The sequence below is a fragment of the Sphaeramia orbicularis genome, chromosome 15 (genome assembly GCF_902148855.1).
Source record: "Sphaeramia orbicularis chromosome 15, fSphaOr1.1, whole genome shotgun sequence".
Classification (NCBI taxonomy): domain Eukaryota; kingdom Metazoa; phylum Chordata; class Actinopteri; order Kurtiformes; family Apogonidae; genus Sphaeramia; species Sphaeramia orbicularis.
Window position 1 is genome coordinate 34,639,937 of NC_043971.1, and position 18,738 is coordinate 34,658,674.

General features: G+C 38.8%; 1 protein-coding gene across 1 annotated transcript in view; it reads right to left on the reverse strand.

The window, feature by feature from the left end:
- Positions 1–18,738, reverse strand: part of lrmda (leucine rich melanocyte differentiation associated) — a 263,399-nt gene that overhangs the window by 21,607 nt on the left and 223,054 nt on the right. Inside the window, exon 6 of the mRNA XM_030156833.1 lies at positions 16,623–16,707. Within this exon, the coding sequence (XP_030012693.1) occupies positions 16,623–16,707 (85 nt within the window). The remainder of the gene's footprint in view (positions 1–16,622; positions 16,708–18,738) is intronic.

Genomic DNA, 18,738 nt, shown 5'->3' on the forward strand with positions numbered 1-18,738 from the left:
CTCTCCCGTCTCTGTCTCTCTTTGGCTCACTTCATTTCATGCGCCCTCTCTTCTCTTTCTCTTTTTCCTTATCACTGTCCCCTTCCCTCCCTCTTTCTTCCTTCCCCTTCTCCCTGGCCCCTCTTCTTTCCTTTCCCTCTGACACTCTCGGACTGTCCTCAGCCCCTTGCACATCTCCTGACAGGTAGAATAATAACGCTCGTACATCACTGCCCTGAAAAGTCCAATAACCTAAATCTTCACTTGCCACACACCCCGGGACTCAATTACTTTATTGACATGTAATCTTCATAAGGGGAGAAATATTGAGCATGTAAGGTCAGCTGGTTATGAAGACATATTATCATATTATCTGCATGAGGGTTGTAGGGGCTAGGACCTGACAAAGCTAATTATAATGGTACATGTTTCAGAGCTCAGAGCGTATTATCTGCTTGGCTGCTTGGTTGAGCCACAGCTGAGGTATAGAGGAGAAGGGGATGAGATTTCAAACCTAATAGGGGTTGGATGTCATCTCAGGGCATGGGAATTAATGAAGCCAAATATTATCGACTGCACATCACAGCACTAATATCCTTGATTTGTTCATTGCATTTCTCAGGATTACCACGCCATAGCGAATAACGGATAACTGCATATAACAATTCAACCTGGCTAAGGAGACAATTTCTAAAACTGTACAAAAAAAAAAAAAAGATCTACTGCATCCCTTCAAATACTGCAGAAATAATGCTACTGCTAGTGCTGTAGTGCTTGAGCTGTTCCTCAGCCAAAATGTCACAGTGGGTTAGTGATGGCACGAAGGACAGATGCCCATGGCTGTGTTATCGCTTCTCTCCCAAGGTTATCTTAATATTATCCTCTCAGCTCTGCCATTACAATCTACCGCCTGCTACATAAAGCAAAACAATAACAGAGAGGATACAACAATATATTTTAAAGTGGGTGTACTCCTATAAAATTATTTATTTATATATTTACTTCAAACTATGTTTTTCTTTACCATAACAGCACAATGTAAAGGCAAAATATATAAATATAAGTAACACCAAGTTTGTTATTTTAGCCAGAAAACAATAGATCAAAAGGGCAAAACACAAACCACTGGCTTGCCCAGAGCCACTGCATCTCAGGGTCACTGTGTGCAAACAAAGAATCCCACCGCCAGACATGTGAACATGTTCATTTCACTTTATCCAATATCATGTCCATTTTCCCTTCTGTGTTATCCAGCCCTCCGAATCTTTAGCTCCAAATTGCAGCCCCAGAAGATGCCTGAAATGAAATGTCGAGAGGTTGGCCAGCACTGCCAAAGGTTACGTGTTAACTCTTGCTAATGGTGTCAAATGGTGAGGCATATTTTATCTCTCTTATGCAGCTTTGCAGGCACACCAAGGGCACTTTCATTAATGGAAATATTCAATTTCTTTGCTAAAAAACTTTTTTTTTCAGTATCCCACTTTCTTGATGAAATTTGTACTGTATTAAATGTTCATGGTCCCCTGATATTTTCAAATGAAGCTCGTACTTAGAACAGAAAACTCATACTCTGCAAAAGATCAAACTCTTTACACAAATGCATATCAGAGGATCACATCTGTTTGAGCTAATATGAAATGGTCAGATGCATTACAGAAGGTTTAGTTTTGAGTGCATGTTTGTCCTGAGGGAGGGGAAGGAAGTAAACAGCCTTTAAACTCACAACAATCTGGGATAAATTTGTGTGTTTGACCAAAATGACGCAGTCAATCCAATCATCTTGTTCTGCGGCGACATAACATGCCAGAATCTATCAGCAAATCAAATTATGACACTGAAATAACTTGTCCGCTTCTATTATCATGACAGAGAAACCTGCTCCGTCTGTTTAAAGTGACTTAATCAGCAAATCAAAGTGACAGATTAAAAGGTTGTTTTGGACTTCCTAGCATTTCAGTGACCTCGCCCTTTTCATTCTGGTTGATCTTGAATGTTTGATGCCATAAAAAGACCTGCTACTTCATGTAATTGAGCCCCCTCCCTTTTATATTTTAAGGAAGATAAAATGCATGTCAGTTCAGCAAAATAGAGATGACACTCATATCCAGTTGACCTTATGAGCTTTGAGGCAGGGCAGGAAGAACTGACCCTAAAAAAATGTGACACTGTGGCTGAGTTTGGTTCGGCTCAGACTACGCTCATTCAGTTACATGGTGAAACTGAAGTAAGAGCTCACAGCAGTGGAATCCAAGCATACAGGATAATGGCCTTCTCTGCTCTTTACAAGCAGCACATCCAAACAGGGCTTTCACACAGCCCCATGCAATGAATAATCTAAATGGCACTTAATGTGAGCTATGCTGATACTCTGACAATAGTTTGTGTTCAGACATCACAGCTTAGTGTCTCCCAATTGTATATTGATGCAGAGGCAGTTGACAATAAATCACTGGATTCACCAGTGAGTGAGAAAACAGTTTAGACAATGGCCCAATGGAGCTTACCATAATTGACAGATGAGTTCAGCTCTTTCCACCACAATAGCTTTGGAGCATCGAGGGTACCTATGAATGAGGATGTCATCGTTTGTGCACGTTTTTGTGTTCGTGTGTATGATGTTCCACAGGCAATAATACTCCAGAGAACCAATGCCTGCAGCCATGCCTTCTTTGAATGTATGCATAACACTCCTAATATGCTATTGACATGTCTGTGCATTTGTGAATATTACCTCCTTTTTAGTAATCCAGCAGCATCTGTACATCTGTATTCCTCCCATGTAAAAAATAACTTCTGAGACTGTTAATAGAGCGTACTAAGGCCCTTAGGAAATTTTCAGGAAGTCAGATTTGAACAGCAGTGTATCACCCAAGGTGACAGGGAGTTGAAAGCAATTCTCAAGAAATTCAAGCAAATGAGGATATGGAGTAGGCCCCATTTTTTTTTTGTAAAAAAAAAAATAAAAAAAATAATAATAATAAAATAATAATAATAATAATAATAATAATAATCATATAAAAAAAATAAATAAATAAATAAATAAATAAATAAATAAATATATATATATATATATATATATATATATATATATATATATATATATATATATATATATAAATTAGGGCTGTCAAAATTAACACAGATTAATTTCATGCATTTCAGGCAGTTTGTCCAAGTAGAGCCAGCTTCATGCATGCGCAAATGGGCAGTTGACCTGGTAGTGACAGGCAGCAGAGCCATCCCATAAAGATGGAAGACACTAAACAGGACGTTGGCCCTATGGATGGGATATTTGAGGACAAAAAATACCAAGACGGAACAATTGTTTCAAGTTGTTTTGTTGAAACTGCTGAAGGTGTTTAATAAACACATTAAGTGCATATATATTTCCTTTCTTTCTTGAGTCTGTTAGTTCATACAAAATTAAATGTGATTAACATAGATTAAAAATGAATGATGTTTAATCGTGATTAATCAAAATGAATCCACAGCAACCCTGTGATTAATCTGATTAAAAATTTTAATCATTTGACAGCACTAAATAAATATGTATATTTAAAAACCTACATGAATACAAATGACTAGTTTGTTTTCTATATTCTATATATACTTCTACTTCAATGCTTACTTTGTCAAAAGAGTGACCTCAACAAAATTTTAGTCATGAGGAAATAGTTAGCAAAGACTGTGTTGTAATTAACAGCCAAATATTAATGTACATATGGTACCAGTTTAATATGCTATTATTATATATTTATATCATAATTTGTCACTTTACATAAAACTTACTGATAGTTTGTAACAAGCAGGCAGACAAACACCACTGGTCACGGAGGAACATCGATACCAGGTGTTTGGTGGTATGATATTCAGTAAAAGGAAAGAACAGAGTAAACACTGAGCTGTTTTAATTTCTACTTAATTTCTACCTATAGAGGGAGTTATACTATAGTCTCAGTAAAAAGTTGTTAATGGCTTGTTGCAGCAAGCCAGTGAGAATTGCTTTATCATTTTTGGCTAAACATCTGATAAATAACCAAATGCCTAAAATTGTTGAGATCAAATGTAACAACATTTTTATTGTCCAGTGGCATAAGCCTATCTGAAGCCGCCTTATTCCAGAGCAAATATACACATTAATTGCCATAAAACTGGTACTGCTAATGCACTATGTGAAGGCAAAGACATTACATACAGAGCATATATTCTCGACTGTAGTAGTATCGAGCCATGTCATTTTTAAACCTAGTGGCAATAGATGACATTGTGAAGAACTGTGGTAGAAATGGGAGTAGTTTTCAGAGTCACTGCTGATGGAAATCTGGCACAACTCAGACAGAAATGATGTTTATAGATGAGGTAATATCAAAGTTTTATTCACACTACATTATATTTTATTTTAATGTTAATGTTGGTAAAGGTGAAATGACACCACTGACAAGCAAATAAAACAAACTGTTACACAGAATAAAGTTGATGAAAAGGAAAATTGTGGCCACATGACCATAATTCAACAAAATATAACATAGACTTTGTCATTCTAATTAATGCCAAAAATAGTGCATGTGATCTACTAATGTCAATAACATCATTGTAGTTTGGTGCAGGGACCATGTGTAAATTGCTGTCAGATCTAGCCTCAGTGATGATACATACTGTGCGTAGGGATTAGATCCAATGGCTCCACATGGCATGCATGTGTCCACAGTACGTGCATATATGTCTGTGCAAACACGTGCATTTATTTAAGTCTGATTTCTAATAATTCCAACATGGCCAACCAAAAAAAGGTAGCTGTATGTCATTGATGTTTTGAGTCTCTTCGCTAACAAGATACCAGAGTCCACATTATGTTACTTGTAAATTATCACCAGGAGCCCTTTTTCACTGCATATTAGTGATTCCATTGCATGTATAGTTAAGTTACGATCATGCCTGACAGAAAGCTTCAGTGATGTAGCACAGCTGTTAAGCCATGCAAAATGTGTTGTCACCCAGCATGATAAACTGGCCTCCAAGTGAATTGGAATCTAATTTGTTGGAGCCATTAACCAGACTAGCATTAAGGCATGTTTTCATCTTGAATGATTACTGCATGAGATCAGTTACCCTAGAATTACGATCTACAGCCTACTCAAAACATAATTAAAAACACCCTGATTAAGATATATGAGCCAACATAAACCAACAAGACAAATATATTTAACAAATATTTTATCCACTTCTGTTAACTTGCTGTATCATGCAATCACAAATATGAGACGCTTTGTATCCCTTTGTAAACAGTTCTGGTAATATACAATAATTACAACGCTACAAGGACTTATTGTGGGCTGATCCTGTCCCCTTTAGCATGACAAGTTGTCCAGCATCTGCCAGCATGTTGGTAGCAATTCATCAGAATGAATGGTGGAGAGCCCCCTCACGCAGACAGACTCCGCCTGCTCACCAAGCAATTTGTTTCATGGGGTACTGACACAGAAGAAAACTGGTGGACCCAACATCCATCCTGTTGTAAAAATATCCAAAACCATCTGGCAGCTAACCCTCATCCTAAATTACCATGATGGACTTCCACCTCTGGAAAGGCTTTAGAAACGTGCTCCAACTCCTGGCTAAAGTATGACTAGAAAGCACGGACTGCATCTCAGTTGTCTTGAACCACAGCTACAAATCACAGTGGAAAATGAATAATAGTGTAACTGCATTAGCAATCCAGAGTTTCACAGTCAATTCTAGCAATCTGACCTCTCTGCTCTGGGTGATTTATGTTCTACTACTTCCCTGAGAATGACCAGTGCAACTGGGAAGTGGACCAAAGTCCAGAGCACCAGTGGTATGTTTTTCCAAAAGGGCTGGACCTGCTTGGCACAAACTCCTGTCCTTGTCTATGGGTCTGACACATTTGGATTGGAGGCCAACATCCTGCTTCGAACTCACGTCTGGTTGGGCTTTAATAAGCTTACATGAGTGACTCCAGTTGAGTTTGTGTAATCATAAATAACTGAGGTTTGTCTGAAATGGTCACGGACGGTTAAGATTTAGGAGACTGCATATTTTCCTGCTGCTGAGAAAATGCTTCAAAGTGTGTAATAATCATATTTCAGCAGTGATGGATGTTGACGCATGATCAAGGCTTCCAAATTCGTTGTTTAAAAATGCTTAGTGTTCATTATAAAGCGGTTGTTTTACAGAAATGGCTTCATCATTAGTACATTAACTATGGATTATAAACATCCGTAAAATGTCGTTCTATATCCAGGAACTCCTGGTGGCAGAATCATGACATTGCTTAGATCACTACAGTCAAAACAATCTGAGCACATTCCCTACTTGTCAGTGAAAAAATTCTCATTAAGGCAGAATATCACAGAGGAAAATATTTACCTTTACACCAACATTATAAAGAAGTACCAAATAAATATCCTTAAAAACATTAAAAAGTCGACAGTGTTATCTTTCTTCTTTAAGTTTTTGCCTTATACGTCCACCATCAGTTAAAGAACTCAAGACACTCAGGAGACTCTCTAAGCTACATCAAACGGCAAGGTAAAAACAATAGTGTCACTGACATTTCCCCAAACCCAGCACAAACAGAATTATTCACACAGAGTGAGAGGAGTGCCATCCGATAACGGAGAGATAATGACACATGGTGGAAGGCAGCTTTCTCAAAGCAGTTTAGAGCTGGCACGTCAGAGTTCAGCAGTTAAGCCTGTCATGGAAGTTGAGAAGGTTATCCTGGCATTTTAATCTAGCCTGCTTCTGAAGGAGAAAACACAGAGGTGATTTCTGGCACTAGTAATAACAAGGACAGGTCTGCCTCAAAAAAACGAGCTTTCATCGCTTTGGATGCGGACAGTGTTATGTGGAGCCGCGGTGAAGGATTGCAGGCCCAGTTTGCCTCATCCTCTCTCGCCTCATCCATCTCCATAGGCTGACTCTAATGGATATTCATGTTGCCGAGCCAATCCACTCCGCAGAGGAATAATATCACATCATCTGACTCAGATAAAGGAAATAGAGCCTGTCCTCATAGAAGGGAAGTATATACAACTATGAAGTGCTGTGATATGCAGCAGGAGCTACACTGCAAAAGAAAGGATTGATGCAGCTTTACTTGAATTTTCAGGTCCTTGTGCATATAATACAAATCTGGGTTAGAATATATCATTCCATGCCTTGATGTATTATGCAAGAAAGTGACAGCAAAGGATATCACCCTTTGTTTCTCTACTTTAATGTACAAATTCTATTATATACTTATTTCTGTCATGTTCTTATTACTAATGGAGCACAAAATTAGCATTAGCATGAAAACTGAGATCTATGCACAAACCATTTATAAGCCCTGCTCATTGCATAAAAATACCCCCAAAATACATTTAGTGTGTCCTTTCCAGTATTTTAGATAATCATGGCCTGTGGTAAAAAAGTGGGCATGTTTAAAAAAAGAAATAAGATGCTCTTTTCAAGGTTTCATTTTATAGCTGTATCAGGATTTACAGGATTAATGGGAATCTGAGAGTTAGTCATTCTAAACTAATCTTAAACACCTTATCAAATCCAAAACTGGCCAATTCTCCTGAGGAATAAAACCATCATGTGGTGAGGAGTACTTAGGAAACATTTTTATGGACTCAAATCCCAGATCTGTGTCTTTACTTTCTCAATTCACCTCATAGAGTTGGGTGTAGAGGATCACTCATCATGTAGGCCATATTTGGATATATCATTCTATAAAACTATATTTCTTCATCTTTTTGGTGCAAGTCTTTGGTTTGGTTTATTGCAAAGGTTTACAAAAACTAGCTCTGCTATGTGTAATCTGGCTCAGTACGGAGGAAAAGCTTAAACGTTGCTCTTTCCATATGCCTCATTTTAGTTGTGTGGGGGCCAGGGCAAGCCTTTGTGTTTAAGAATGATGTTTATCAGGGGACAGATCCTGCTGGTATAATCATTACGAGGCTGAGTGAAATGTCTTGCAGAGCACGTACATGTGTCTAATGGGAAACGTCAAAGGTGCTCTGTCTTTTCTCTCTGAGTTCCAAAGAAGACATTTCCATACTCTTGGAACGTACTAAGGGCAGCACAGAAACAGAACAGGGAGATTATCAGCAGAGTGATGAGAGTTTTCATCAGACCTATAGAGTGACATCAAACAGAACGGAGGTATCACTCAAGATAAGCATGAAAACAGCTCAGAAACAGAGAAACAGATGTGTGAGGTAATGTATCAATTCATTTATACAAAAAAAACCCATAAAAAATTATGTGTGTTTTCTCTTTGACTAACGTAACTGTATTAAAAAGCTTAAAAATTATGTTTACACCAGCATGATCCATGTAATTATCATGTTAATCAAGTTATTAAACTGGCTATTAAAATACAAGCAAGAACCTACAGACATTAGGGAGCCGTATATCTGAACATGTTACTGTTTTTAAAGCTGTCAAACTCACTTTTAGTTTTACTAAGTGCATTATGCAAAGAACATTAAGTCATCAGTCAAACCAACAACCTTCCCCTTCATAATGACAACAGCTAAGTTTCAACACTAGCGCTAGAGTCATCCATTAGTCATGTATCCCATCCAGATGTCTGGTGGAGGAGAGGAGGGGAGAAGGAGATAGCAGCAGGTGTAGATCTCTCTGAGCCCAGCTGAGCTCTAAAAGGCAGTGCTTAGCACCCACAGCTCCGTCATCTGGCCTCTCCCCTGTTTCCACCAGCCTCTCGACAGCCCATTCCTCATCATTTACCCCTTTTTGGCAAAGCCCAGAGCCTTTCTAATGGGCTGCTCTGAATGCTTCCAGATGTTTGTTTATTTGTTGTGCAGCAACTGTAAAACAGTTTACTCTTAGTTTGGAGCTGTTCCCGTAGCTCCATTTTTGGGGGGCTGAGGGGAGCCGAGTGTAGCTGGAGTTGTGGTGCAGATCACCCCAACATGTAATGAAAGTAAACCAGCAAACAAATGCGAGGCGCCCCGTGGGTGTCATCAGGAAGGAGGTTTTTTTTTTTTTTTCCCTGTGCTTTGAAGGCTGCTTTCCTCTGGGGATTTTAATAACAGTTGTGCACCATTTAAGATACATACATACAAAGTAGCTGGAAGCAGGCCCAGAACAACAAGATTAAAAGGGCCCAGGGCTCATACTGTAAGGCAGATTTCAGGCATTTTTCCTGGTCTGTTTACTCTAGCTGTACAAAGATATCCCTTTCATTTACTGCTGTCAGAGCTGAGGGATGGCCTACTCAAATTTAATCTGATACCTGTAAAAAAACAGTTACTAGTGTCTGGCATGTTTATTGAAATATACACTTGAAATGAAAGACATTTCATTAAAATCTTCTCCTGGCACGTGAATGTATCAGCCAAGTATCTTTTTTACATATTTCTGTCCTACAGTTATAATTAGATCTATAAGAATGGCTTGTGAATCACTCTTCAAAACGCACCATTCTATGAAAGTGACATATGGGTCATAAATAACCCACCGTATTGTTTTTTATGAAATAAGCTGAGGTAATAAGTCGTCAGAGTAAGGCACAGGAACCTGCTATAGTACGCTATTTGACTTAGAGTAATAGTATGGTACATACCAGTGTTCATGAAGACACACAGTACTTTGGGCTGGGACTGCATGTCGGACAGTTAGATTTAGAGCAGAGCTGACAGTAGGACCAGCACTGAGACTCAGAGCTAAGGTGACAGTACTGGAGGATCCTCAGGCCCCTCTGCCAGACTATATACTCTACTCCACTATGTGTCACGCCTTCACCAAGACACACTGAAGCCCCCACCGTTCTCCTTCACTTTGTCTTTTGTCTTGCCCTCTCACATTTTTAGAACTCGTCGACTTTCACTGTATCACGCTGGATCTTTTCGTCTCTCTGTTATCTTTTTACTATTCCTCCCTCAGGTTCTGCGGATCTATCGTCGGGCCTGTTCTATGAAACAGTCGGTTGAGTTCACACTACTTCTACTACACATTTTTTCTGCTTTCGTCTCTCTCTGCCTTGTGTTTCTATGTCTACTACACCATCTCAGATGAGGGCTTCTACCGGAGTTGTGTCCTTGGTTTCCACCTCTCTCTCCCTGGGCAGTGACCTGCCAGCGCTGCCCTCCTCTGGGAGATCCTAGCTGCTGTAATTACCTCTGGCACCTGGGCTCTGGGGCTTCCACACAGGTGACATGGGGGAAAGGGGGAGACACAGGGGGAGGGCTGAAAGGAAGAAAGGGAGGTTCTTTCTGCACAGCTGACGGGGCAATGTCAGATCCTCCTGCTGCTAAAAATTATATAGCTACCAGTTAAAAAAAACAAAAAAATCCAAAGTTTCTCTATGCCATACTTTTTTCATATTGATTGTGGTTTATAAAATCAATGTGCAACAGAAAAGCCTACAAGCAAATACAGTCTAAATTCTTCTACAACAGTAAAAAGCAGCACATTAGGTTAACTCACTGTATTATCAATGTAAGGAAATGCATTCTCCACATTTTATTCATTCTAATGCACACACTGTACAGTAGCATTAGCAACAGGATTAGCACATGGGAGCTCAAATGTCTGTAGCAGCAAAACTATTGGTTGAATTCATACCAAATTGGGTTTATAGATTGCCAGTGACCCAGAATTGATGTGGTTAAATTTTTGAAAAGTAGGTCAAAGTTCAAATTTTTTTTGAAATAAATGTTTTGTTTTTTTTTCTCCCATTTACTTACAATAGGCGAAATGTCTAATGTCTATAAAAACATCAATTTTGTTTCAATTCACTTCAAACTTGGCACATATATAGAGGCAATTGATATGCTGACATAAGCACATGCATAGACATGATGACATCAGCTGGATCATTGCCAAAATAAGTTACAATACGTGTGAGGGGCGGGGTTTGTTGTGCCTGGAACTACTTGTTAATTGTGATTTTCAGATACTGGAAATACTGGAATACTTTAACATGTATTTACTACTGTTATCCAATATGTGAATGTATCATAAATCACAATTTTTTTTTATCTTTGACATTTGCGCTGCCTGAGGAGTGAGTGGCACCTTTGGACTGTTTTCTAAATAGAGAACTCAGACCAAATTTCCAATAAAAAAATCCAAAAAGTGACATTTCGCTCACTTGAGTGCCTCTCTTCTGTGCCTCTAAAGTGGCAACAGTGCGCAACACCAGCCACAGTTAGCTGAAGTTATCCCTGCACTGAAAAAAAAAACACACAAACTCACAAATTTCATGACAACATATGTAACCTGAGTGTGATTTCTCAACATCCCAGCAAAGAAAATCCGTACTATGCAGAAAAACAACTGGTTGTGATGATAAAAGCAGGGTATACTGCTATTACAGAACAGTTTTTGACACAAAGTGTATAGTAAATTGTTTAGTTCTTCATGAGCATTGCAAAGACTGTTGCCTCAAACAATGCAGCATTATGCAACATATTGTTGCACCCCAGTTGTTTGTATCCAAAATTCAACTCCATCAAAGCTTGGGTGTTTGGAATTACTGCGTGAAAAAATGTTCTTTGTTGTACCACTGCTTTGCCACAAGCTTTGTTCTCTTTGTAAGAGCAGTTACTGTGACAGTCTCCCACACATATAGAAAAAACAAGTATGTTTAACAAGTGTAGATGAAAAAAAAAAAGAGCAGGGGTAGAGGCTGGAGGCAGGGACAAGAAAAGGAGGTGAAGGGCGAAGATGAGGGCTCTGTTATCTAAGACTCCAGCACCGCATCATAAAAATAACAAATGGAGACTGTCACTGCTGCTGAGATCTCAGACGGAAGGAAATATATTTCATGTGTCGGATCCCCTCACCTTTAAATGGACTGTTCTTAGCCAGGTCTGATTTTGACAAAGCACAGGGCTCTTCCGGTCCTCACAAACACTGAGAGCTGCCACCGGACAGATTTCACAACACAGATCTGTCCTTGGTGCTTTAAACAGAGGTTGTGGATAGGGGGTCCACTATGCGTAGGGTAGGGATGTTCACTATTGACGTGCTATGACACAGTTGTGGGGGGGTCCGCCTATTAGGAGTCAGGTTTGCATTATAAAAGACAGACTGTGTCTCATACAAGAATTGGAAGCATTGGAGAAGACCTGATTTGATCTAAATTCAAAAACTCATATTTTACACCTTCTTTAAACTATCTCAGAGTTTATTTTATTTTATTTTTATTAGTTTTGATCCCCATTAGCTGTTACACACTACAGCAGCTACTCTTCCTGGGGTCATTAACAACAGAAACAAAGCACCACAATTTCCCACAACTCGCTCAACGAACAGGATGTACATACACTCAACCCAAAAAACAAAATTCAACAACGAGCACATTATGTAAAACTATTACAATAAAAATAATAGTACCAACGCCAACAACAGAAAAAAATGAATAAATAAACCCAAAAAACAGAAACAAAAAACAAAAAAAACCCCAGCTCCACAACAAACAAAAGAAAACCAAACCATCTAGATGACGTCACTATAGGATGTGCAATACCTCAGACAGTTATTCTTGGGTAAATATGAAAATTCTTAACTTTTTAGAAAAACGAACTGCTTGAATTTCTCAAATTAAAAATTGTGGCAGTGTATTCTATGCCACCATTGCCCTATTTTGCACACTTCCCTGTATTTGATTTGTCCTACAGGCAGGCAACAGGACACATCTGTCCCCTGACTGGCGTGTGGAATATTGATGGACGTCACAGAAAAAAGTCAGTTTACTGTGAAAGGAGTTCTGGTGTTTTTGTAGCTGAATAGAAATATATTCATGAACTTAATGTACTTAATGAATATGTGCAAATGTAACATATGCACATACACTGAACTTCCATATGAGGATTATAATTACTTACAAGTGAAAACATTCATGTACATATACATCCTGCCAACTATACATCAAACTTATTAGGAAAGGTGCAATTTCATATTTTGATAGTATGTCAAAAAAAAAAAAAAGTACATATATATATATATATATATATATATATATATATATATATATATATATATATATATATATATATATATATATGTATTAGTTTAATGCAGTTAATAGGAAACAGCCTCCCACTGCATAATTATTAGTGATTGCAATTATTAATAATTCTAAACCTAACTGATACAGTGAGTACCTTCTCATTTCTTAAACAATCATCAGTTTGATAGAAAGCATTAAGGGTCATGTGGTCTGATGAGTCCACATTGACCCTGTTCTAGAGTGATAGTTGAGAAAAGAGGTAGATTAAGTGACTACCCATCATGCTTAGTGCCTACAGTATAAGCCCGTGGGGGCAGTGTTATGATCCGAGGTTGCTTCAGTTGATCAGGTCTAGGTTCAGTAACGTCATGTGTCCAAAACATGAGGTCAGCTGAACCTGAATATACTGAATATACACTATATTGCCAAAAAAATTTGCTCACCAGCCTTGACTCGCATATGTATTTCAGTGACATCCCATTCCTAGTCTATGGGGTTCAATATGACGTGGGTCCACCCTTTGCAGCTATAACAGCTTCAACTCTTCTGGGAAGGCTGTCCACAAGGTTTAGGAGTGTGTTCATGGGAATTTTTGACCATTCTTCCAGAAGCGCATTTGTGAGGTCACACACTGATGCTGGACAGAAGGCCTGGCTCTCAGTCTCCGCTCTAATTCATCCCAAAGGTGTTCTGTGGGGTTGAGGTCAGGACTCTGTGCAGGCCAGTCCAGTTCATCCACACCAGACTCTGTCATCCATGTCTTTATGGACCTTGCTTTGTGCACTCGTGCACAGTCATGTTGGAAGAGGAAGGGACCAGCTCCAAACTGTTCCCACAAAGTTGGGAGCATGGAATTGTCCAAAATGTCTTGGTATGCTGAAGCATTCACAGTTCCTTTCACTGGAACTAAGGGGCCAAGCCCAGCTCCTGAAAAACAACCCCACACCATAATGCCCCCTCCACCAAACTTTACACTTGGCACAATGCGGTCCGACAAGTATCGTTCTCCTGGCGACCGCCAAACCCAGACCCGTCCATCAGATTGCCAGATGGAGAAGTGCGATTCGTCACTCCAGAGAACGTGCCTCCACTGCTCTAGAGTCCAGTGGCGGCGTGCTTTACACCACTGCATCCGGCGCTTTGCATTGCACTTGGTGATGTATGGCTTGGATGCAGCTGCTCGGCCATGGAAACCCATTCCATGAAGCTCTCTGCGCACTGTTCTGGAGCTAATCTGAAGACCACATGAAGTTTGGAGGTCTGTAGCGACTGACTCTGCAGAAAGTTGGCGACCTCTTCGCACTATGTGCCTCAGCATCCACTGACCCCACTCCGTCAGTTTATGTGGCCTGCCACTTCGTGGCTGAGTTGCTGTCGTTCCCAAACACTTCCACTTTCTTATAATACAGCTGACAGTTGACTGTGGAATATTTAGGGGCAAGGAAATTTCATGACTGGATTTGTTGCACAGGTGGCATCCTATTACAGTTCCACGCTGGAATTCACTGAGCTCCTGAGAGCGACCCATTCTGTCACAAATGTTTGTAAAAGCAGTCTGCATGTCTAGGTGCTTGATTTTATACACCTGTGGCCATGGAAGTGATTGGAACACCTGATTCTGATCATTTGGATGGGTGAGCGAATACTTTTGGCAGTATATACTGTATACTGAATGATCATATGTGGATTTTTTCCTCTCTGATGACACAGACATATTTCAAGATGACAACACCAGGATTCATCAGGTTCAATTTGTAAAAGAGTGGTTCAGGAGCGTAAGATTGGACGCCACAGAGGCCAGACCTGAACCTCATTTACAATCTGTTGGACGTGATGTAATGACTTTACATTGTGGGTTTGGAGATCTTGAAGAAAAATTTAATGGATTTCTCAATGTGTACATGTACACATTTTACTAGGATGTATATTTTTGACAGCTTAACTACATATTAAGTTTAAGATAAATGTTATCTTGATATAAGACCGTATTATGTCATAAATGGGTGCTTCTATGAAACTGGTCCCTAAAAACAGGACAGTGGGGCTAAAAATTCAAACCAGAAGTAGACTAATGTTATGAAGCAAGTTTGGAAGCACTTTGGGTCTATTTTAAAAATAAATACTTACTGAGATAAAAGAGAAACAATTTTTTCACATAAAACACATTTTTATATTATTTTACATTATATTTAATAGAAAAATCTGCATGTAACACAATCGGAAGGACATGAAAATTACGCGCTACTATTTTTTTTGAATATCTTTTTAATTCTCTCAGAGGTACATTTTGGGAATTGTACTAATTATGCAAGGCAGAGTGTTTCACAAAAATAACTACTGAAATCATTCATGATTTATATGCGTTTAACTGGACAGGTTCTGCATGTAGCGCAAGTGGACATGATGGGTTACATACAAAACCTGGAATGAGACTGAGATTCATGAAAAACCCACATGTCCGGATTAGAAAAACCACTAGGATCATCAAATTTAACACAGTGTCTTTATTTATAGTGTTATATAAGACCAATTCAAACCATGTGGTCCAGATAAAATGCACTGACAACTGCGTAGTTTTTCATGACCCAATTTTGGCCCTATTTTTGGCCCCAATATTTATTAAAAATTCATTAATTTTGGGACGGCTCAGAGCAAGAGTATAATTTTTTTGCATTTATTTGAAGTCATCATTAGGTACATCCTGGGGGGAAATATGTCTACATGTCTCTTTTATTATTGGGTCTAAAAAGCTGGAAAAGTGCCAGGTACCAAAATGAACTCAGTTTCATAGAAGCACCCATAATCAATTTCAATATAATTTCTGCTGCTAACTTTGTTTCAATCAAACTGTCACAGACATGTGCTGTTGAATACATTCTGAAATTTGACGAAACACTTTTAATCTTTTGTTTTTTTGCAGTTACTAAAGCTCTGTTGATCACAAGGTGGGGTGATGCCACAGATGAAGGGTGATAAAGTGTAAAAGGAAGTGAAGAAAAAGAGCGACAACATGGTGATATTATAAGTTTAAAAGTGGCTCTTGAAATACTTTGCTGTAGTCATCCATGAATCTAAATAAAGACTTTCAGTGCACTTTACAAAAACTTAGCCAATAAAAAATATTTATGAAGTACATCTTATATATTCAGACTGCTTAGAATTGGCTTAAAATGTGTTGGTGTGATTAATGATTGAAGCACTACAATGTTTTTTCAATACACAGTGTATTCTTCCTAGAGTTTTCAGTTGACCAGTTGCTGCACAATTGCATCAGCTGTCAAGGGCTAATCAATGTCTGGTATCAACAGATCAAGGATGCTTCATCTTGTCTAAATGCTGTGCACTCCTACACGTACGTTCAGATCAGAGTTAACCTAGATTACTCAGATTTATTCCCACTATCAAAGCATCAAGAGATAAGATGAGATCAATAAGAATAGATAACGTAACTTCAACAGTCTCATATTCAATACATTCCCACTCTCTGCAGCTGTAGGGTTATGACTTATATTTACATAATCCATGGGCTGTGCTTTTGATTGAATGTGCACGAATGTATTTCACTGACTTTTGTTTATAGCAAGAATATTCGATTAAATCTTTATAAACTGCCTAACTCAAAGGTTACGGAGTCAGAAAACATTTTTCCTACCTTTGTGGTTCCTGGGATCTCTGGACCCTCGGGGTAAAGGAGTGTAGGGCAGTGGGTTACTATCAGATATGGTTTCATTAGGTGCCTAGGAAAAAGAGACAGAAAAGGCAGAGTTATTCAGAAAGCAAATACAAGTTTTATAATAAATTGACAGGTACTCATGAGTTTAGCTAACTCAGAATCTCAAGAATCTGCTGTGGGGTTGGTTCAGGAAATGTGAGAAGCAGTCCTCCTGTTTTATGACATAATGTGGCAGGTGAGGATTTATCATTTCTCATATGGTGAAGAGAGATACAACCCCGGCTTTGATGATCTGATCAACTGCCTGGTTAGGGTGAAGAGGTCTTAACCTTCACTCAGCCATGACCTCCTGCAGCGGTCGACTAAAGGGTACACGCCACTCACTCTGAACAGTCAAATGCAGTGCACTGCAAAAATCCAAATCTTACCAAGTGTATTTTTTCTCATTTCTGGTCAAAATATCTCATCCCACTTAAAACAAGACATAATCACCTAAAGAGTAACTTTTCAGTGAGATATAAGAACTTATTTTTAGACAATGGATCTGGAATGGATCTTATTTCAAGAAATCTTACCCAGATAATTACCTCCGACAAGGAGGTTATGTCTTTGCCGGCGTTGGTTTGCTTGTCTGTCTGTCTGTCCGTGTGCAAGATAACTCAAAAAGTTATGGACGGATTTGGATGAAAATTTCAGGAAATGTTGATACTGGCACAAGGAACAAATGATTAAATTTTGGTGGTGATGGGGGGGGCACTGATCTGCCTTGGCAGAGGTCTGCGCTCTCCGAGTGCTTTTCTAGTTTTTACTTCTGCCATTGGCAGATTTTGTTTTGCTTAAGTCAAGATTTTTTTTTTGCTTAATTCAAGCAAAAAAGTCTGCCAATCACAGGAAGCTCTTATATCTCACTGAAAGGTTAGTCTTTAGGTGATTATGTCTTATTTTAAGTGTGATGAGATCTTTTGACTAGAAATGAGAAAAATACACTTGGTAAGATTTTGATTTTTTTTCCAGTGTACAGCTCTGTGAGACCAATCCCACAAATAAATGACATTAAATAAATAAATGACATTTTAAAACTCATCTTGCATGGGTGGTAAATCTTTAAAATGCTTGGCAAATATGAGCACAAACTCCTCACTACAAAAGGAGAATGACTGTTAGTTATGACTAATGTTCTTAGGCTACACTAGTTTGGCAAATGCTGTTTCAAAATGAAGAGAAAACAGAGGCCACAACACACATTCTCAAAACAGGTCAAGAGTTTCTTGTGTTGTTGTTCTTTGGTGCACTTTCAAGGTCCAAAACATCCTCTTCTTCCCTTAGCCTTTTAGCTAGTGGAGCAGGCAGTTTATCATGACACAGCGATATCTGATGCCTTTGCAGAAATACTTTCCTTTCCTGCAGGAAGGAATTCACTGGGCCTTTAATCATAGCAAGAGACTCAACTGACAAATACATATTAGAGATGGTTTGGAGCTGCATTTTTCCCACTTTTATTGTTGTTCCTCTACATGCCCATGCATAACCTTGAGAAATGGAATGGTCTGCACTGTTAAATGGAACCATATTCTTCATGGGCAAAGAGAGCACTGTGAATTGAAAACGATCACATAATGTGCTTTCAGATAGCATCTCTGAAAGGCATTAAGGTCTGGCCAGCATGTGTCTCATATTACACCAAAGAGAAAAATGGCAAAATAAGCCTGTTTTGAGACCTTACTACATATATGCTTGTGGACAGTGCTTTTTTTTTTTTTTTTTTTAAAGAAGTAGTCTCAAATAGAAATATTGTTTTGACAGCAGACCTGCTGCTCTCAGCCTCTGGAGTGGCTGAAATCTGTTAAGAAATATCACTAATCACTCTCTATATGTACACTGTACTTGAGTGGAATGTGTAATGCAAGAAGTAAAAGAAACACACCCCAAAATAAGAACATTGTGTACAGGACTTTCCACCAGGATGTGGATTCGCCAGCATATGGGAACAAAAGCAGACAGCTGGAGGTTTCCAGGACATGACATGAGAAAAAATGACCACTACAGCCCAAACTTGGTGCTCTTAGTGTATTTTTATCCCAATATTCTATTATAT